Source organism: Nyctereutes procyonoides, unplaced genomic scaffold (genome assembly GCF_905146905.1).
Source record: "Nyctereutes procyonoides isolate TBG_1078 unplaced genomic scaffold, NYPRO_anot_genome, whole genome shotgun sequence".
Classification (NCBI taxonomy): domain Eukaryota; kingdom Metazoa; phylum Chordata; class Mammalia; order Carnivora; family Canidae; genus Nyctereutes; species Nyctereutes procyonoides.
The window spans coordinates 72,017,627-72,039,593 of NW_026575052.1; the positions used below are offsets into that span (position 1 = coordinate 72,017,627).

Genomic DNA, 21,967 nt, shown 5'->3' on the forward strand with positions numbered 1-21,967 from the left:
ATGAAAAGAGAAAACTCCATTCTAGGGTTTAAGTGTTCATACATTTCCATTTGAATCAAGATAAAGCCAAGAATTGATTTGGTTCCTTTATTTCCTTAAAAAATAAAACCCTCTTAACTGTGTCTATGATTTATCTGCCCTGGGAATCTTAAAATCTGGAATGTTACCCCCTAGGAATCCTCAATTCTTCTCTTTTTCTTATTCCATATCTATCATCAAGCCCTTTCATTTCTTTACAAGATTTCTCATATACTTTGATCTAGTTCAGTTCAATGAATATTTATTGTGTACATGCTTTATGCCAGATACTGGGCTCTGGTCATACAAGTACCCCTATCTCAAATTTCTCATTTTCTAGGAGACAACATAGCATGATACAAGCAATCCTAGAAGTGTGCTTAAATACAGAAAGAGATATACTGTATCTCTACAGTATACAGTAGAGAATTACTCTGCCAGGAAAAGTCAGAAAAACTTGCAAAGGTGGTGATGCTTGAATAGGGTTTACAAGGATGCATAGAGCTCATCAGAATGATGGCAAAATATTCTAGTTAGAGAGCAAAGCATAGGCAAAGACATTAAAAAAGCACAATGTGATCTGGCAGCTCCAAGTATCTTGCTATATATAATGGATGAAATTTGAGTTGAGGTAGTGGGAAATTACCTATTCTGTTTTTCTCATTGTCAGAATCTTCATATGCCTAGAGCATCAACTTGTTTATTTCCATGTTTGTGATTATTGAAGGCCTAGTCTTTTTTTTTTCAATACTCTGCTAGAGTCTTATCTGTGTGCCAGCCACTCTTAGAGACTCTTGCCACTTTATTTTGACACAGAAGTGTTTGTTCTCAGTCCTCAAGTCTCTGTAATAGGAACTAATCTCTAAATGTGGTGGAAGGAAGAATGACAGTTTCACTTGTATCTACATAATTGTATAGGTTTCACAATCAGATTTGCGTATTATAACTTTGAAAATCTTTTGAAGTTAAGGGACTAATATGAAAATAATGTTAGTACCTTGTTAGTTATAGTAATATAATTTACTGTGCAAAATAATTTAATTTAATTCAGCGAGTATGTTTTTCTGCTCTCTGCCCATGCAACAGCACAATATTGAGAAAATAAGCCAGCGGTAGAAAACAGGAAGAGGAGTCCTCTCTTCCATATCTAAAAGAAAAGACTTTACTTAAATTTACACACATGCAGTTTCTGACCTTAATAAACTCTAAGAGCTAAAAATGATAAAGAAACATGTATTTAGTTTTTTCTGTTCATCATAAAATTTAAAAACAAACCGAAAGGAAGACTACTTGTTAAATTGAATATACTGCTTTAAAACGAAGTCATGTGGAAAATAGTGTCAAAGCAAACTGATTTTCACGTTAATGTATTTTGTAACTTATTTTTCAAGGATGCTGGGGAGTTTTATGCTAAATACAAAGAAACAAGATTAAAGAAAAAGGAAGATGCATTGACTAGAGCTGAACTTGAAACACTTCAAAGTGAGTTTTAAACATTGTCTTACTGTGTTAACAATATCATATAAAACTGATTATTTAAATTTGAATTCTCCCTTAAAGTCAGCAGTAATTAAATTTCCTATGCTTTCTTGGGTCGCCTGGGTGGCTCAGTCAGTTAAGCATCTGTCTTCAACTCAGTCATGATCCTGGGGTCCTGGGATCAAGCCCCATGTTGGACTCCCCACTCAGTGGAGAGTCTGCTTCTCCCTCTGCCCCTCCTCCTGCTCCTTATCTCTCTCTCTCTTTCCATCTTTCTCTCTCTCTCTGTCTCTGTCTCTCCGTCTTTCAAATAAATAACTAAAATCTTTTTAAAGAAATTAAAAAATAAAGAAGTGTATGATGTCATAATACCAACCTGGGCACAGGAGACAATACAAAGGTAATTAATAACTGGTCACCTCACACCCATAAATGCACACACATGCAGAGCAAGCATAGTGTTACAAAACAACTCGAGGAGGATGTGCAGTAAAAGCAGTTCCTGTAGCGTATATAAGTGTAGTTGACCCTTGAACAATGCAGGGTTTAGGAGCACTAACCATCCCACACTGAGAAAAATCCATGTATAACTTTGACTCCCCCAAAACAGAACTATTAATAGCCTACTGTTGACCAGGAATCTTACCGAGAACACAGTTGATTAATACATATTTTGTATGTTTTACTTATTATATGCTGTATTCTTACAATAAAGTAACCTAGAGAAAAAATGTTATTAAGAAAATCATAGGGTACAGAAAATACTTTTATAGCACTGTACTGTATATATTGAAAATAATCTGCATTTAAGTGGACCCACACAGTTCAAACCTGCATTAAGAGTCAACTGTAATTTAGCCAAAGCAAACTGGTGGTATTACTATACCATACATCCAGTCCACACACTTAATACATAGAAAAATGGTGAAAACAATTTCACATCAGAAGGTCCTCCCTCACTTTCTGCCTTTCCTCTGGCACCAGACAATGGTTTGAGACAAGAGAAGAAGATTATGTTCTCTCTAAACTCAAAGAGTGCATTGCCACTACCCAAATGTGTGACTTTGGTGTTTGTTTTTGTTTTTGTTTAAGATTTATTATTTATTTATTTATTTATTTATTTATTTATTTATTTATTTATTTATTTATGTATGAGAGAGAGAGAGAGAGAGAGAGGCAGGCAGAGACACAGGAGGAGGGAGAAGCAGGCTCCATGCCAGGTGCCTGACGTGGGACTTGATCCCGGGACTCCAGGATTGCACCCTGGGCCAAAGGCAGGCGCTAAACCGCTGAGCCACCCAGGGATCCCCAAATGTGTGACTTTGAAGATTTTAGTTTCCTATCTGTCAAAAAACATGTTGGACTAGATGGTCTACTATTAGTTTTCTAAAACTGCTCTCACAAATGGCCACAAATTTAGTGGCTTAAACACAAATATATTATCTCACCGTTGTGTAAGTCAGAAGTCGAGCATGAGTCTTACTGGGCCAAAATCAAGGTTTACCAAACAGGGCAGCATTCTTTTTCCAGCTTCTAGGCTTCCCCCCCGCCCCCACCATATACCTTAGATCTTCCTCCATCTTCAGAGGCAGCATTGTGATGTCTGACATTTTTTCTATAGTCACATCTTTCTCTGACGATAACTGGGAAAAGTTCTCTTACTTTTAAGACCCATGGGATTAGATTGGGCAAACTTGGATAATTTGAAATTATCTCCTGTCTCAGGGTGCTCAACCTTATGCACATTTGCTAAGCCCCTTTTGCCATATAAGGTAAAATATTGCCAGATTCTGGGAATAGAATGAACATCTTTTAGGGTCCATATTTCACCCTATTACAATCCCTCAGGTGTCTGGGTAACTTTAGAACAGGGGCTGTTTCTTTTTCATCTTTATGTCTGCAATATTGACTATGATGTCCTGGCACATAATAAATGGATATATTGGATGACTATATGAATTAATGTAATTCCATAAATATTAATGAGCGCCTATCCTATATACAACACTGTTTCAAGGAGCACATAATTTAATTCAAAATCTTCAACAATTATAAATGCTAAACAATACTCATGGGTGCCTGGGTGGCTCAATCCACTCAGCATCCAGCTCTTGCTTTCAGCTCAGGTCATGATCTCAGAGTCCTAGTTTGGAGTCTGCTTCCTTTCTCCCTCTCCCTCCTGCCTTTCACCTTTCCCTTTCCCCCTCCCCCTGCTCAAGCTAGCTTTCTCTTTCAAATAAATAAATAATAATAATCAAGTCAACTATGTCATTGTTGAAAGCAGATTTCTATTAAGAGGGAAGAGTTTAAGATGATAGAGGATTACTTACTAAGGTATGTGTTGGGGAGGAAGGTTGTGCAAATGATTATTATTGTTATATTAAACCTAAGATTGAAACAGAAGCTTATAGTAATTGTTGAGATATTTTAATTATATTGAGTAAATCAATCAATAAATGAAACTCAGTAAGTGTACTATTTATGTAATTGTTTTTAAGTATAATTGTTAGATAAAATTTTTCTGAGCTTTTCAAGACAAATCAAAAGGAGGGGGGAAGTCACATTTACAGGAAAAGAGAAAAATATCAAAGTAACCCAAAATTTACCTGTAGAGTCAAGGTGAACATATATTTTATTGCTTTTATAAACACAGTTTATTATTTTTATGTAACTTTTGTAATAAATCACTTGTTATAATTTTGATATATATATTAGAATTCTGTAATAATAATGGGTTAAGTATGTACACTACAACTTAGAAAGTAGGGGTTAGGCATAAAATATTTATCACAGTATAAGATTAATTTATCACAACATAAAAATTCCTTTTAAAATTTGTGATCATTTTCCCAAAATGGCTCAAAGATTTTTGTTCTTAGCATTTGATAGAAATTTTCAAACAGATTAATAATTCTTATTGTTATTGTCTAATAAAAAGATGTTGTAAAGAAACATATTTTCAAATACATAAATATCTAAAATCTAAAAACTGTTTGCCAGTAAAAATATGTAGTAATCCTTTAAGAAGTTTGAAAATTCACTAGTTTATTAGTTATTAAAACTCAGAATGGAAAAAATAAATACGAGAAAGCATATTAAAAAAAATACCAGCTGTGAGTAATAAGACTACTAATGCTCATATTTTTTATATCAGTGGTATATTAGGGAAAGGTGATGGTATCAACATTAGGAATGTTAAAGAACAGTCACATTATTAATAATGTCAGAAACTGTCATGTATTTTTTAATGTAGTCTCTAATGGTTACATGCAAAGAATCTTTTAATTAATTTTGTTAACTTCATTACAGTGTTCTGTATTGTATACTTTAGAATTAATATATAAAGACCCCAAATTCCCCAGTGTGTATTTCATTTGCCCCTATCCTTCTTAATTTTAAAGACCATCATTGGAATACTGAGTTCATAATAACGTTTCCATCTGCTTAATTGAGTAAATGCATCTCATGCAGATTAGCAGCAGCTATTTTATGCTGCCTGTTTTTCATGACCTAATTGTTAATCTGCCCTCAAGTCTATCTGCACTACTGCTGAGATTGTGTAGTATCCTCGGAGGGCCATACCAGAATATACATTGAGTAAGGTGTGGTGGTCTTATTAAAATGGTATGTTAGAGGGGGAAATAGGAAAAGGATGATTTCTTAAAAATAAATATCATTGATCTGGAAGTCTATGCAAAAAATGTACCTATTTGGAAAATTTGAGCACTTATTTCTTTATTACAAATTGAATCAATTATATGTTTTAGGTTTAAATAAGTTGAATATTTATAATAAGACTTTTTCATTGTTATATGTGTATTATACATTCTTTACTTATGTGATTTTTTTTCTATTCTAAGTCAATAGATGTGAATTCTAAGTACAATAATGAAACAGCCCATATCATGAATTGGAAAAATGAGTAATTTCATAAAGAAATTGGTTGTAGGGGTGCCTTGGTGCCTCAGTCATTTAAGCGTCTACCTCTGGCATAGATCATGACCTAAGAGTTCTGGATCGAGCCTGCATTCAGCTCCCTGCTCAGTGGAGAGTCTACTTCTCCCTCTCTGCCCCTCCCCGCCACTTGTGTGCACATGCTCATGCTCTGTGTCTCAAATCAAATAAATAAAATCTTAAAAAGAAAGAGATAGATTGAAAAGGTGAAATTTTGAATAGAAAAAATTGGAGGAAGAAGTAAAATTTAGTATTTTCCTTATCTTTTTCTCTGTACCTTATATGATTTAAAACCGAAACAAGGGATCCGTGGGTGGCGCAGTGGTTTAGCGCCGGTCTTTGGCCCAGGGCGCGATCCTGGAGACCCGGGATCGAATCCCACGTCAGGCTCCCGGTGCATGGAGCCTGCTTCTCCCTCTGCCTGTGTCTCTGCCTCTCTCTCTCTCTCTGTGACTGTCATAAATAAATAAAAAAAAAATTAAAAAAAAAAAAATAAAACCGAAACAAAAGCAAGTTAATCAGACCTTTATTGTCAAGTTCTCCTTTTTTTATCTGCAGAATAATAGTTCCAGATACATTTTTTATATTTTTATATTTTTCTTGTTTCATGGTCCCTGTTGCATACCCCAGTGATGGACCTAAGTAGGAGAGTGCCAAGAGAAAAGTATGTGGGTGGAGGACGGTGTATGCCTTTTTTGGGGTGGCAGGATGGGAAAACATTCACTTTCCCTAGGGTAAAGGAAGACTCATTTTTGGAAAACTCGGTTTTATGAAGAAAGGAGATCTTAAGTTGATTCAGAGGTTGATAGTGAAGAGGACAAGGGAGATAGGGCAGAGGTAGCCCCAGTTTAGGTTAGATCATTTATGCTGTCGTAATATAATGTGCTCATGGATGGAGAATACTGTCTGAGATAACTTATGAAAAAGCATATACCAGTCACTAGCTCCAGTACATTTGCAAACATGACCAAATAGAAATTCTACCTTAACTTCTGAATCATATTATATATAGTAAAACCTTTTAGCTATTATGAATAATTCTGCCATAAACATGGGTATACAAATAACTCTTTGAGTCCCTGGTTTAGTTATTTTGATACATACCCAAAAGTGGAATTGCTGGATCATAATATAATTCTATTTTTAATATTTTTTAAAGTAGGCTCCACACCAAATGTGGAGCCCAACCTGAGGCTCGAAATCACAACCCTGAGGTGAAGACCTGAGCTGAGATCAAGAGTCAGATACTTAACCGACTGAGCCACCCAGGACCCCAATTCTATTTTTAGTTTTTTGAGGAACCAACATACTGTTTTCCGTAAAAGCTGTACCATTTTATATTCACCAACAGTACACAATGGTTCCAGTTTTTCCACGTCTTTGCCAACACTGATTTTCTGAGTTTTTTAATTGTAGCCATCCTGACGGGTGTTTCTTTGGAGAAATGTCTGTTCAAGTCCTGTACTCAGTTTTTTTTTCTTTTTTTCTTTTTTTTAATTTATTTTTTATTTATTTATGATAGTCACAGAGAGAGAGAGGCAGAGACACAGGCAGAGGGGGAAGCAGGCTCCATGCACCGGGAGCCCGATGTGGGATTCGATCCTGGGTCTCCAGGATCGCACCCTGGGCCAAAGGCAGGCGCCAAACCGCTGCGCCACCCAGGGATCCCCTGTACTCAGTTTTGAATTGTATTATTTTTTGTTGTTACTTAGGAGTTCTCTATGTATTCTGGATATTATCACTTATCAGATATGTGATTTGCAAATATTTTCTCCCACTTTGTGGGTTGCCTTTTTACTCAGTTGACATTGTCTTTTGATGCACAGAATTTAATTTTTATGAAGTCTAATTTGTTTTCTCTTTTGCTATGTCTTTGTTGTCATATCAAAGAAATCATTGCCAAATCCAGTGTCATATAGCTTTTGCCCTGTATTTTCTTCAAAGAAGAGTTTTACATTAGGTCTTTGATCCCTTTGGACTTCATTCTTAGTGGGAAAGGGCCCAACTTAATTATTTTGCACATGGATATCTAGTTTTCCCATCAATATTTGTTGAATTATTGTTTATTTAACTTTTTACTTTGAAATAATTATAGATTCATAGGAAGTTGCAAAAATAATATAGAGAAGGTCCCACGTACGCTCCTGAATACCAGGAACTTGACACTGATACAAAGTGTGTATATAATTCTCTACCATTTTATCACTCAAGTGTTTTTTATGTAACCACCATCTCAATCAGCCACCACTCCTTTATGATCACACCCATATCTTCCCATTCCCCCCATTATCCCTAATGTCTGCCAACTACTAATCTATTTTTCATCTCTCTAACTTTGTCATTTTGACTATATGATTTAGAGAATAGGATTTTGAGAATCAGTGTTTGACCTTTTTTTAAATATTTGACCTTTTGATATTGGCTCTTTTCACTCAGCATAATGCTCTTGAGATCCATTCAAGTTATTCCGTTTATCAGTAGTTCATTCTTATTTATTCTGTGTATGATTGTACCATAATCTGTTTAACCATGCACCAATTGTAGGACATTTTGGTTGTTTACAGTTTTTGACTCTTACAAGTAAGACTGCTGTAAATAATCAGGTGTAAGTTTTTTTGTAAACCTGGTTTTTATTTATTTGGGATAAATGTACAATTGCTGGGTCATAGGATAGGTTTATGGTTAGAGTTTTAAGAAACTATTTGGTTTTTTTCCAGAGTGCCTATGTAACTTTACATTCCTAATAGCAACATATGAGATATTTAGTCTCTCTACCTTTTACCAGCACTTGGGATTCTCACTGTTTTTTTATTTTAGATGTTCTAATACATTGGTAGAGTTATCTCATCATGACCTTAATTTGCATATCCTTAATGGCCAGTGATGTTGAAACATTCATGTGCTTATTTGCCATCTGCATGTCCTCTACAGTAAACTCTTTATGCCTTTGGCTTATTTTCAAATTGGATTTTTTTTTTTACTGTTAAGTTTGAGAGTCCTTTATATAACCTAGATATGTTCCTTTTTCAGATATGTGGCTTACAGATGTTCTTCCAATTTGTCGCTTTTCGTCTTCTTAATATTCACGAAGCAAAAACTTTTAATTATGATGAAGTCCAATTTGTTGTTGCTATTTTTTTGTTGTTGTTGCTATTTTTTTTTAATCAGGCTTTTTATGTTATTTTAAAAAACTCTTCACCAAGCCATATTCTAAATACTTTCTCCCATATTTTCTTGTAAAAGTTTTATAGTTTTGTTTTACATTTAAATCTATGATCCATTTTGAGTTAATTTTCTATAAGGAGATTTAGGTTAAAGGGTTTTTTTTGCCTATGGATGTATAGCCAGTTTTTCTAACACTATTTTTTTTTAAACTATTCAAAAAGTAAATTGCGTCTGCATCTTTTGTCAAAAATCAGTTGGCCTTATTGCATAGGGTTCTAAATTTTCTATTCTGTTCTATTCATCTACATCTCTCTCCTTTTGCCACTGTGACAGTCTTGATTATTGTGGCTCTACAGTAAGTCTTAAAATCCGGGACGCCTGGGTGACTCATCAGTTGAGCATCTGCCTTTGGCTCAGGGCATGATCCCTGGATTCCAGGATCAAGTCCCACATCGGGCTTCCTGCATGGAGCCTGCTTCTCCCTCTGCCTGTGTCTCTGCCTCTCTCTCTGTGTCTCTCATGAATAAATAAATAAAATCTTTTTAAAAAAATCAGAGTGATTCTTCTCACATTCCTATTCTTTTTCAAAATGTTTTAGTTATTCTAGTTCCTTTGCATTTATATGTAAATTTTAGAATAATCTTGTATATATCTACAGTGTTGCTGAAATTTTGATAAGAATTATTATGTCAAACTTGTATATCAATTTGTAGAAAATTGATATGTCAAACTTGTATATCAATTTGTAGAGAATTGATATTTACTATCTGGAGTCCTTTAATCTATGAACACTGTCTCTTCATCCATTTATATCTTCTTGGTCTCTTTCTTCAGTGCTTTACAGTTTTTAGCATACCAATCCTGTGCATGTCTTGTTAGATACTGAATTTTGTTAATTTTTTTGTTTCCATTAATATGATCATGTGATATTTCCTTGCTTGTTAATTTGGCGGACTATATTGATTGAATTTTGAATATTGAACTAGAATTGCATCCCTGCAGTAAGTACCATGTAGCCATAGTATATAATTATTTTTATATATTGCTAAATTCTATTTACTAATATTTTACTAAAGATTTTTGCACCTATATGAGAGAAATTGGTCTATAGTTTTCTCTTTTTGTACCGTCTTTGTTTGATTTTGGTATCAAAGTAACATCATATAAGGAATTGGGAAGCATTCTCCTGTTTTCTGAAAGAGACTGTTGGTGTTAATTTGGTAGAATTCTCTGGTGGGACCATTTAAGATGGGATATTTCTATTTTAGGAGTTTTAAATTACAAAGTAAATTTCCTTTGTAATTACAGGGCTATTCAATACCTATTTTACATATCTGTTTTAAGAGTGAGTTGAGATAGTTTGTATTTTTTCAAGCAATTGATCAATTCCATCTAAATTGTCAAATTTGGGCAGGCCAAGTGGCTCAGCAGTTTAGTGCTGCCTTCAGCCCAGGGCGTGATCCTGGAGACCCGGAATCGAGTCCCACATCGGGCTCCCTGCATGGAGCCTGCTTCTCCCTCTGCCTGTGTCTCTGCCTCTCTCTCTGTGTGTGTGTGTCTCTCATGAATAAATAAATAAAATCTTAAAAAAAATAAATTGTCAAATTTATGTTTGTATAGTTGTTTCTCATACTAATTTATACTTGCAATGTCTGTATGGCTTGTAGTGATTTCTCCTGTTTTGGTGCTAAGACTGGTAATTTCTCTTTTTTTGTCAGTTTTGCCAGGTGTTTGTCAACTTTATTGATCTTTTCAAAGAACTAGTTCTTTGTTTCACTGATTTTTTATCTATTGCTTTTTGTTTTCTATTTTGTTTCTTTCTGCTCTTATTATTTTCCTTCTGCTTTCTTGAGCTTGTTTTGTTTTTGATGTGGATTATGGTCTTGAGGCTTTTCATCTTTTCTAATGTAAGTTTTTAGTGCTTTAAATTCCTCTCTCAGCACTGTTTTGGCTGTGTCCAACATATTTTGATACATCATATTTTCATTGATTCAGTTCAGTATTTGATTCCTGAATTATTTAAGTATGCTGTTTAGTTTCCAAGTATTTGGGGATTTTCCTGTTATCTTTCTGTTATTGATTTTTTATTTGATTTTATTTTTGTCAGAAAACTCATTCTTTATGATCTCAATTCATTTAAATCTGTTGAGGTGTGTTTTATGGTCTAGCTTAGCATATATCTCATGGGCATTTGAAGAGAATGTGTATTCTGCTGTTGTGTAATGGAGTGTTGTTCCTAAAGTTCCCTAAAGTTTCCAACGCTCTTTTTTTTTTTTTAATTTTTTAAATTTATTTTCTCTGTTTTTCAGATTCGGCAATTTCTTTCATTCTGTCTCCAAGTTAACTACTTTCTCTATTCCATTTTTCTTTTGAGTTCTCAATCATTAAATTTTTAATTTTATATGGCACATTTTCGGTTCTGATATTTCCATTAGTATTTTGGTATGTCTTCTGTGTCTTTGCTATTGACTTTTTATTTCTTCATTTGTTTTGAGAATGCCCATTATTACTTACCAAACTATTTTTGTATGGTTGCTCTAAAAGTCTATCAGATACTTTGGATCTCCCTTTCATCTTATTAATTATCTTTTTCATTCAAATTGAGATACTCTTGGTTTTTGGTATGATGAGGGATTTTTTTTAATTTAAACTTGGACATTAGGGGGGCGCCTGGGTGATTCAGTCAGTTAAGTGTCTGCCTTCTGGTCACTTCATGATCACAGGGCCCTGGGATGGAGCCCAGAGTCTTAGGCTCCCTGCTGAGCAGGAGCCTTCTCCGTCTCCCTCTGCCCCTCCCCCTGCTCATGTTCACACTCTTTCTCTCTCTCAAATAAATAAAAATCTTAAAAAACAAAACAAAACAAAACAAAAACCTTGGACTTTTGGAGTATTATACTCTGAATCTTGATTAAGTGATGTTTTCTGACAGTGCTGTAGTTGAGTTGAGAAAGGGGAGAGTTGCTGCCCTCAGGTAGGGGTGGACGTCCATGTCCTGTTTTATAGCTGAAAGAAAGGGTGCTTGTGGATCTTGTTAGGGTTGGGCAGGTATGGGTGTTCTCGCTTGCCAGACTGATGACACTCAGCTGATATCCCTTTGCTGGGATAGGCAAGAATGCCTACTTACAGCTCCCCACCTCACCTCTGCTGACATTGTAGGGGATTGGTCTCTTTACCATTGTGGACATTAAAATGCAAAAGTAGTAAAATCAACTATATCTACAAAAACTAATCAAGGGATACACAAATAAAAAGATATAAAATATGACATAATCTACATAAAATGTGGAAGGGTGTATAAAATTTTAGTGGTTTTAACCCACATAGAAAGAATCAACAAGATAAGTAATGATAAATGACCAATACTGAAATAAAAAGTAACAAGGAAGAATGATGCGGAGTACATATATGTATGTATATATGGATGTGGCAGGCCTGTTGCAATTTAAATAAGGTGGACAAGGAAGGATTCAGTAATAAAGAGACATTTGAGCAAAGCCCTCAAGGGAGATGAGGCAATGGATTGCCTCAAGTAGAGGCAATGGATGAAAGTTTTATGTTCTTGAGGAATAGTAAGGAGTCTGGAGAGTATTAAAATGAGGTTAGAGAAATGATGAATGGGGTGGAGATAGGAGGCATAAATCACTGAGAGCCTTATACTGTAAGAATTTGACTTTTAGTCTGACATGGGAAGTCCTAGGAAGATCGAGCAGAGGAGTGACATGATTTGATACATGTTCTAAGAAGTCTGACTGTGAGGCTAAGAACACACTGAAACAAGGACTTGAAACAAGGAGACCAACCAGTTGGGAGCTGTTTTAGTAATCCAGACAAGAGGTGGTGATAGCTTGGATCAGGGTGATAAAAGTGAAGAAATGGAATTCTTAATGTATTTTGAAATTAGCGACAAGATTTCCTACTAGATTTCTTACAGGATGTAAGGGAGAAAGGGGAGTTGATGACTCCAAGGTTTAGGACCCCAGTAGGTCAAAGGAATGGGAGCTACACTAGAAGAAGCAGGTGGAAGTGAAGGGAGTTTTATCAAGAGCTTAGTTTAGCACATAGTTCCCTCTCTCCTTAATATTTAGAGCACATTGGGCTGCCCAGGTGGCCCAGCAGTTTAGTGCTGCCTTTGGCCCAGGGTGTGATCCTGGGGACCCGGGATTGAGTCTCACGTAGGGCTCCCTGCATGGAGCCTGCTTCTCCCTCTGCCTGTGTCTCTGCCTCTCTCTCTCTCTCTCTCTCTCTCTGTGTGTGTGTCTCTCATGAATAAATAGATAAAATCTTTAAAAAAAAATATTTAGAGCACATTCCTGTATAAGTCAAGATTTAATTTCTGCACCTGTGCTGTGAGTTAGGTAGAGCAGATATTTCATTTTATAGGTGGAGACTTAGTGATAAATCATGTGAAGTAAATACTAATGTATTGGCAAGTGACAAAAGATACAGAATCTAGTTTTTCTGACTTGTTTTCTCACTTTTCTACCAGTATTCATATTAATGACATGATTTCAAAACTCCTTACCATTCTGATAACTTTTCTGATATAATCTAGTTTTTCAGTTCCATATTTTAAGTATAGTACTCAAAACTGATTTAAAAACTTCCTTCCTTTTCCTCTTCCAAGTTCGATTTCATTAATATCTGTTGCACTATTGTCTGAGCATTTCCAAAGAGAAATTCTCTGTGTCTGCTAGAAAAAGAAGGTAATAAGTTAAGATGTTATGACTTTGCTCAGTTTAAACTCTTCTCCACTGTTTTCAAAACCATAGAGGTACAAGTGTTAATCAAGACCTGAAGAATATCTGCAGGTTCATGATCAAAGAGCCCAAATTACTATTCAGCAAATGTGTCTTAGCATAATAAACACTTTTGCAATGTGTGACAGGAAGTATTTGATCTAAGTAGCTAACTCATTAGTTGAATTGTTTATTGTCAGTTTCCAAGTATATGAAAAGGCAGGCTACTTATGCCAGAGTTTTTTGTTTTTTTGGTTTTTGTTCCTCTACCCGAACTCTTTTGTTGAATGAAAGCATCAAATGGAAGGACTCCCTTAGGATGATATTTGGCTCATTTCTTATTCCTTTGACAATCATGTTGAATAAATTTTTCTTTTGAAAGGAAACCATTTCTCTCTTCAGTCACTAGACACTTAATGTGTTATGGGTTTGTTTTACTTCCCTTTTTAAATTTATTTTGGATTTTGTTGTTTGGTTGGTCAGTTAGTTTTTGTTTCTAGCCTTGGTCAGGCTTGTCATTAAGAATCAACCTATCAAAAAAAATAAAATAAAAAATAAATAAAAAAAAAAGAAATCAACCTATCTTGGGACACCTGGGTGACTCAGTGGTTGAGCCCCTGCCTTTGGCCCAGGAGTCTTAGAGTCCCAGGATCGAGTCCCACATCAGGCTCCCTGGAGCCTGCTTCTCTCTCTGCCTATGTTTCTCTCTCTCTCTCATGGATAAATAAAATCTTAAAAAAAAAAAAAATCAATCTATCTTAACCTGAAGCCCATAACTTACCAAATTTCAATAATAATTACTTTTCTAGCAAAAATACTCTGTATTCTTTATTTAACTCAAAATTTTCCTTATAAGATTAATCATGCTGCTAAAATAAAAATCTTAGATTTGTTTTTCTTGGATGAACTATATATAAGGATATGTTTATTAACACCAAAATTCATAGCTGGGCCCATACTAATAACATGCAGTTTATTAAAACTAGAAATTTGCAGGAAAGATGAGGGTAGTTAACAAATAGAGGTCTTCTTTTTCACTTACACATGTTTTGAAAACATGTTTTTATTTTTAATATATATGAAAAATTTTGTCAAGTGCAAAATGTTGAATGCTACAGTCTTAGCCCTATATTATTAAAGTAGCGAGAAATCAATGAATATTTTAAGCTGTGGTTTGTTTATTGGTTTCAAAAATTGTATTTTCAGATTTATGTTTTATAATGTTTAGATTTTGTTTTATATTTATATCTACAACTTTGTAAACCTATACATTCATTTTTATTATTTATTTTTTACTGAGATGTTCCTTCTCTTTTTTAAAAAAACTTTATTAGAGGGAGGAGGGAGCATGAGGTAGGGGAAGGGACAAAAGGAGAGGAAGAAGCAGACATCCCACTGAGCAGGAAGTCCAGTACAGGACTCCATCCCAAGAGATCATGACCTGAGCTGAAGACAGACTCTTAACTGAGGGAGCCATCCAGGCGACCCCCATCTCTTTTGCTTCATTGTCTCTATGCTTTTATTTCTGGGGGAATTGCTGGAGAGAAGATTTTTTTTTTTTTAATTTTAGTAGGTTCTCTTAGATCACTTCCCAAAAGGCTATAATGTAATGTAACATTTCTACCACCAATGTAGAGATGGCCCTTTCCCTACCAACAGTATCTTTTATTAGATTTTTAGATTTCTGCTCATATAATAGTATAAAATCATATCATGTTATTACTTCAGTTTGCATTTCTTTAAGCTTTTTTTTAAAAAAAGATTTTATTTATTTATTCACGAGAGACACAGAGAGAGAGAGAGGCAGAGACACAGGCAGAGGGAGAAGCAGGCTCCACGAAGGGAGCCCAATGCGGGACTCTATCCTGAGACCCCAAGATCACACCCTGAGCCAAAAGCAGACAGACGCTCAACTGCTGAGCCCCCCAAGCATCCCAATTTCTTTAAACTTTAGAGGGTGTATCTTGTTTCCTGGCCACTTGGATTTGTTCTTTTGTGAACTTTGCCCATTTTTTTTTTTTTGGTGGGTGTTTATCCTCTCAATTTATAACATCTCTTTAAATGTTCTGTATTATCAGTCTTCTGTTTGTATTCTAAATTGTAAATATCCTTTTCAAATGTATTAATTCTCTCATGATTTGTTTATTCTCTCCTTTATCTTTTATAGCATCTGTGTTTCAGTCTCAGGATTTCCTTATCCTGTAAATAATACATGGAGTATTTTAGATTTTTTTCACAAGATGTTTATTGTTTGGACTTTTTAAGTCAAGGGTTTCTTTTTAAGATTTTATTTATTTAAGAGAGAGAGAGAAAAAAAAAACTACAAGCAAGAGGAGGGGCAGAGAGAGAGGAAGAATCAGGCTCCCCACTGGGCAGGGAGCCCAACATGGGGCTTGATCCCAGAACGCTGGGATCATGACCTGAGCCTAAGGCAGATGCTTAACCGACTGAGCCACCCAGGTTCCCCCTCAAGGCTCTTATCCAACTGGGATTTATTTTTGTGTATTGTGTAAGATTATGTCCAGTTTTCTTTCAAATGTATATTCAGTTGTGCCAGCATAATTTATTAAATCCTTTTCCCATTGAATTGAAATGTTTATGGATTCTTTGTTCTAGAAATTATTCCTATGACAATATTGTATTAATTTTACTACATCAGCATTATAGAATATGTGAACACACATGCACAACAATGGTGAAATATGGTTATAAGAAATTTGACTATATGGAATTTGACTATAGCAATTAAGAATGGAGTAGCTTCTTAATACTGACCCTGTATTCAAAACAGATTTAATGAAGGGGCCATTTGATAGCCATCTATTGATAACTACCCCCGATGCCATCAGATTACATTTTGCGCTTGTTAAAATATTGAAAAGATGAATGTATATACTATTTACCAGAAGCCACTTTTGCACCAAGTAGTATGTTAGGGTTTATAGTTTTCTGCACATCAATTTTATAAGATTAGATTTAGCTTCCTTTTACAAATGAGAAAATAGACATTTGTTCTAAGGGTTAAGTTACTTACCCAATATTATGTCACTATTATGACTGAGTTCTTTTCATGTAAGAAATGTTTCATAAAAAGTACTTTGAAAACTAAAGATATATACAAACTGATAGAGTGGTTATATTGTGATCATCATCTCATTGTGAGTATCTGTGAGTTTCATTTAAAAACAATGCAGTAGCTAATGTACAATAAAACACCTAGCTATTTATAGCAAAACAATTGTAATTTTTTGTAATGTCCTCACCCACTTCTTCACTCCCACACCTGCCTCTGACAACCACCAATCTGTTCTCTGTATCTATAAGCTGGGTTTTTGGCGGGGGGGATTGTTTGGTTTTTGTTTGGCTTTGTTAAGGTTCCCCATATGAGAGAGATCACATATTTGTCTTTCTCTGACTTATTTCACGTAGCATGATGCCCTTGAGGTCCATCCATATTGTTGCAAGTAGCAAGATTTCATTCCATTTTATGACTGAGTTTTATATCCCATTGTATATAATTCTGTTTTGGGGAACCCCCGGTGGTGCAGTGGTTTAGCGCCGCCTGCAGCCCGGGGTCTGATCCTGGAGACCCAGGATCAAGTCCCGTGTCGGGCTCCCTGCATGGAGCCCGCTTCTCCCTCTGCCTGTGTCTCTGCCTCTCAGTCTCTCTCTCTCTCTCTCTCTCTCTCTCTGAATAAATAAATTTAAAAAAAAATACTTATATAAAAAAAATTCTGTTTTGATGAAAGAACAATATTTATGTTTTTTCTAGATACAGTGTATGAATAAAATGTTAAAAATTCTTTTTTTATTCTTAAGAAATCCCAATAATTCTCTTAAACATTTTTTTTTTAGAACAGAAGAAAGTTAAAGTAAAAAAACCAAAACCTGAATTTCCTGTATATACGCCTTTAGAAAGTGCATATATTCAATCTTATGATCATGGAACTTCTATAGAAGAAATTGAGGAACAAATGGATAATTGGCTGGAAAACAGAAACAAAACACAGAAAAAACAGGTAAATAAACTTTTAAAAGTCTCTTTTACTTAAGTAAAATACAGAAAAGGACATAAAATGTAAAAATATACAGCTCAGTGAATTGTCACAAGGTGAACCAAGTTAACTATTGCGAAGATCAAGAAGATATGTAGAACATTGCCATTGTCCAGAAGCCTCCCTCATTCTTCTTCCTGGTTTCTACCTTCCTTTCCTTCCACAAAGATAAAAATATCCTAACTTCTAACATCATAGATTAGTTTTACCTGCTGTTTGAAGTTTCTTAATGGAATCTCCTGTTTTAGTCCATTCAGGCTGCTAGAACAAAAATATAATAGACTGGGTGGCTTAAACAACAAACATTTATTTCTCACAGTTCTGAAGACTGGGAAGTCCAAGATCAAGACGCCGGCAGATTCGGTGTCTGGTGAGGGCACTCTTCCTAATTCATAGACAGCAGTCTTCTCGCTGTGTCCTCACATGGCAGAAGAGGTGAGAGAGCTCTCTGGGGTCTCTTTTATAAGGGCACTAATCCCATTCATGAGGGCTCCACCCTCATGACCTAATCATCTTCCAAAGGCCCTACCTCCTAATATCATCACATTGGGGGTTAGGATTTCAACATGATTTGGGGGGAACACAAACATTCAGTCCATAACACATTCCATGTGTACTCTTTTGCATCTCCTTCCCTCCATTTAGCATTGTATTTGTAAGATTTGTCCGTTATTGTGTATAGCAGTAGGTTGTTCATTTTCATTAATATGTACTAGTTCATTTAGAAATATAGCAGAATTTTTTTGTTAAAAGTTTGTATTTTTTCCAGTTTTTGGCTACCATAAATAATTTTCCCGTGAACGTTATTGTACTTTTAGTATACATATGTGTAAATTTCTATTTTGGGAGTTAAGTTGCAGGTCATTGCTCAACTTTACTTGTAAACAGTTTTTTTAAATGTTGTTATCAATTTATACTTCAGCAGCAGGATATGAAAATTCCAGTTACTCTACATTCTTGCCAACACTTGGTCAAGTCTTTTATATTTTAACCATTCTGGTAGGTATAAAGTGATATCTAATTATGAATTAATTTGCATATTCTTTGATCAATAAGATTGAATGAACACCTTTGCTTACATTTATTGGACACTGATATTCTCCTATGTGAAGTATCTTTTCAAGTCTTTTTTTATTGAGTTGCCCATGTTTTCTCATATTGATTTGTAAAGAGTTCTTTATATATTTCATAAACAGATCTTCTGCACATATTTTATCTCATTCTGGCTTGCCCTTTCACTCACTTAATGGTATCTATTGATGACCAGAGTTACTAATTTCAATCATACTTTTCCTTTCCTTTCCCATATTTGGTGTTTTTGTGTTTTGTTTAAGAAATCTTTTCCTACCTCAAAGTCATAAAGATAATACTACAAACCTTCATGTTCTGTTTCTCACATTTAGATCAATAATCTCCTGGAATTTATTTTTGTGTTTGGGGTGAAATAATGTTTAAGTGTAATTTTTCTTCAAAAGTTTTCCAAATCAGTTGACTCACTTAATAAAAATACTGCTTCCTGCAGCTCTGCAAATACTGTCTTTATCACAAAACAAGTGTTTATAACTGTGTGGGTCTGTTTTCAGGCTTTCTACTTTGTTCTGTTAATCTACTTGTGCATCTTATACCAATACCATATAGTACTAATTACTGTAACTTTATAATAAGTACCTGGTGCAATAATTTTCCAGCTCAGTTTCCCTTCTATAAGGTTGCCAATTTGTGTTTTCATATAAATTTTTAAAGTAGCTTGTCATTTTCCACAGATTATTCAGCTGAAATACTCAACTTGGAGTATATTGAATATATATACATTAGTTTTGGAAGAATTGACATCCAGACAGGATTGATCCTAAAAACCATTAATAAATCCATTCATTTACATTTTTAAAAAAATATAATAATGTGATACAACTTTTCGTATTCTCTATACGTTATACATTTTTTTTCTTTTGTGCTATTTAGAATCTCTAATACATATAGAATAAAAGTGATGATAACAATTTCCAAAATCAAAAACTTCCATCACTAGGGCAGCCTGGGTGGCTCAGCGTTTTAGCACCGCCTTTGGCCCGGGGTGTGATCCTGGAGACCTGGGATCGAGTCCCATGTCAGGTTCCCTGCATAGAGCTCGCTTCTACCTCTGCCTGTGTCTCTGCCTCTCTGTCTGTCATGAATAAATAAATAAAATCTTTAAAAAAAAAATCCATCACTGAAACCTTTTATTTCATCATTGAAATTATTTATTAAAATTTTATTTCATTATTAAATATGATGTATGTTGCCAGCTTTTTATACAATTTTTGAGATATATTTCACATAAAATTCACCATTTAAAAGTGAAGCATACACTTTAGTGGTTACTTAGTCTCTTTTCTATGTTGTGCAACCATAACTGGTATCTAATTTGAGAACTTTTTCATCACACCAAAAAAAGTAAAATAACCGTCTCCCTGTTAGCAGTTAGTTCCAATTCTCAGCTTTCCTCTTCCATGACAACCACTGATCTACATTCTGTCCCTATGGTTTTGCTTCTTGTAGACATTCCATGTAATTAGAATCATGCAATATATGCTCTTTTGTGTTTGGCTTCATATAATGTTTTCAAGGTTCATCCATGCTGTAGCATTTAACAGTATTTCATTTCTTCTTATAGTTGAATAATATTCCATTGTATCGATCTATCACATACTGTTTATCCACTCAACAGCTAATATACTGGTTGATTTTTGGTTGGCTTTTTGGCTATGATAAACAAAGATGTGGACATCCACATATGGGTCTTTGTGTAAACATTTTCTTTTCTTTTGTTTTCCTTAGTTTGTTGAACATATTTAAAATAGATTCAGAGCTATCATCTAGAAAGTACATTGGTCTTCCTCAGGCACGGTTTCTGTTTCTTTATTCCTTTGTATGGCACATACTCCCTTTTTTTCTTTACAGGCCTTGTAATTTTTGTTGTTGCTATTGAAGATACTATGAATATTATAAGCTGGCAACTTTGGAAACCAGATTCTCTCTCCTTTCTAGGATTTGTTGTTATTTGGTCTAATTGTAGCTGTTTGTTTAGTGGTGTTTTTTTTTTTAACTAGTTTTATGAAGTCTGTATTTTTTTTTTTTTGTCATATGTGGCTGCTGAATTCTGTTTCATTAGCATAGTGATCAGCTAGTAATTGGACAGAGTTTCCTTAAATGCCTAGAGCCCAAAATTCTTCCAGTCTTTGCCATTATTTCTGTGTATGTATTGGATATTGCCTTCCATACTCAGCCAAGCAGTTTACAACTCTGCCTTACGCTTTACCTTCTGTTTCCAAAGACATTCAAGGTCATCAGCTAGTGAGAACCTTTATTGTTTTCAGGTCTTTTCTGAGCATCTCACAGCCCTGAACATGGCACATGGAATTCTAGATTCCCGGGAATGTCAGAGCATCTCATTCCTCAGCCTTTCCTTCCAAGCTTTTTGATTAATCTGTTGTTTTCCCAACTGTTTTCTGTCACCTCAGTCAGCAGTAGTTAATATACTAGCTTGTAAGAGGTTTCAACAAATGCCTCCAGGGAAGCAGCTTTAGAATTAGACCAGCTTTGATTTAGGAAAAATAAAGACAAGCTTTTTGAACCAGTAATCCAGGGAGCCCCACCAGACAGGTTAGAACAAATAATTGTAATTCTTCGCAAATTAGCTCACTCTGCTCCTGCCTGGATTAGAAATCAGTTATTATTTTTACAGGCAGTGAGGAGCTGTGGAATAGGGGGTAATAGGGGGTACAGGCAGTGAGGAGCTGTGGAATAGGGGGTAATAGGGGGTACAGGCAGTGAGGAGCTGTGGAATAGGGGGTAATAGGGGGTACAGGCAGTGAGGAGCTGTGGAATAGGGGGTAATAGGGGGTACAGGCAGTGAGGAGCTGTGGAATAGGGGGTAATAGGGGGTACATAGAGGCAGTGAGGAGCTGTGGTCCATGCCGCAGTTTGCTGTGCTTTTTTTTAATTGAAGTATAATTGATATACAATGTTATATGTTATGTAAACATAGTATCATGTCATGCACAAATAATGAGTTTTACTTATTACCTATTTGGATGCCTTTTATTTCTTTATATTGTCTGATTGCTGCAGCAGGGACTTCCAGGACTATGTTGAATGAAAGAAGTGAGAGAAGCTCCTATTTAGGGTGGTACATATATATATTTACATTGGCTATAACCTCTCATTGGGTTGATTCTTTTATCTTTATGTAATGCCCTTCTTTGTCACTTGCTGCAGTCTTTGTTTTAAAGACTATTTTGTCTGATATAAACATTGTTATCCCAGCTTTTCTTCACTTCCATTTGTATAGTATATATTTTTCTGTCCCTTCACTTTCAGTCTGTTAAGTCTGAAGTGAGTCTCTTATAGGCAGCATCTAGCTGAGTCTTGTTTTTTAATCCATATGGTCACCCTAGGTCTTCTTATTGGAACATTTAGTCTATTTACATTTAAAATAATTATTGATAAGTATGTATTGCTGTTTTGTTAATTGTTTTCTGATTGTTTTTTGTAGTCTTTCGCTTCCTTCTTTCTCTCTTC

At 35.0% G+C, this 21,967-nt stretch overlaps 1 protein-coding gene across 1 annotated transcript in view; it reads left to right on the plus strand.

Moving 5' to 3' along the window:
- DNAJC1 (DnaJ heat shock protein family (Hsp40) member C1) overlaps window positions 1-21,967 on the plus strand; it is a 202,906-nt gene that overhangs the window by 89,482 nt on the left and 91,457 nt on the right. The window contains exons 7-8 of the mRNA XM_055332364.1: window positions 1,410-1,500; window positions 17,208-17,371. Of these exons, the coding sequence (XP_055188339.1) occupies window positions 1,410-1,500; window positions 17,208-17,371 (255 nt within the window). The remainder of the gene's footprint in view (window positions 1-1,409; window positions 1,501-17,207; window positions 17,372-21,967) is intronic.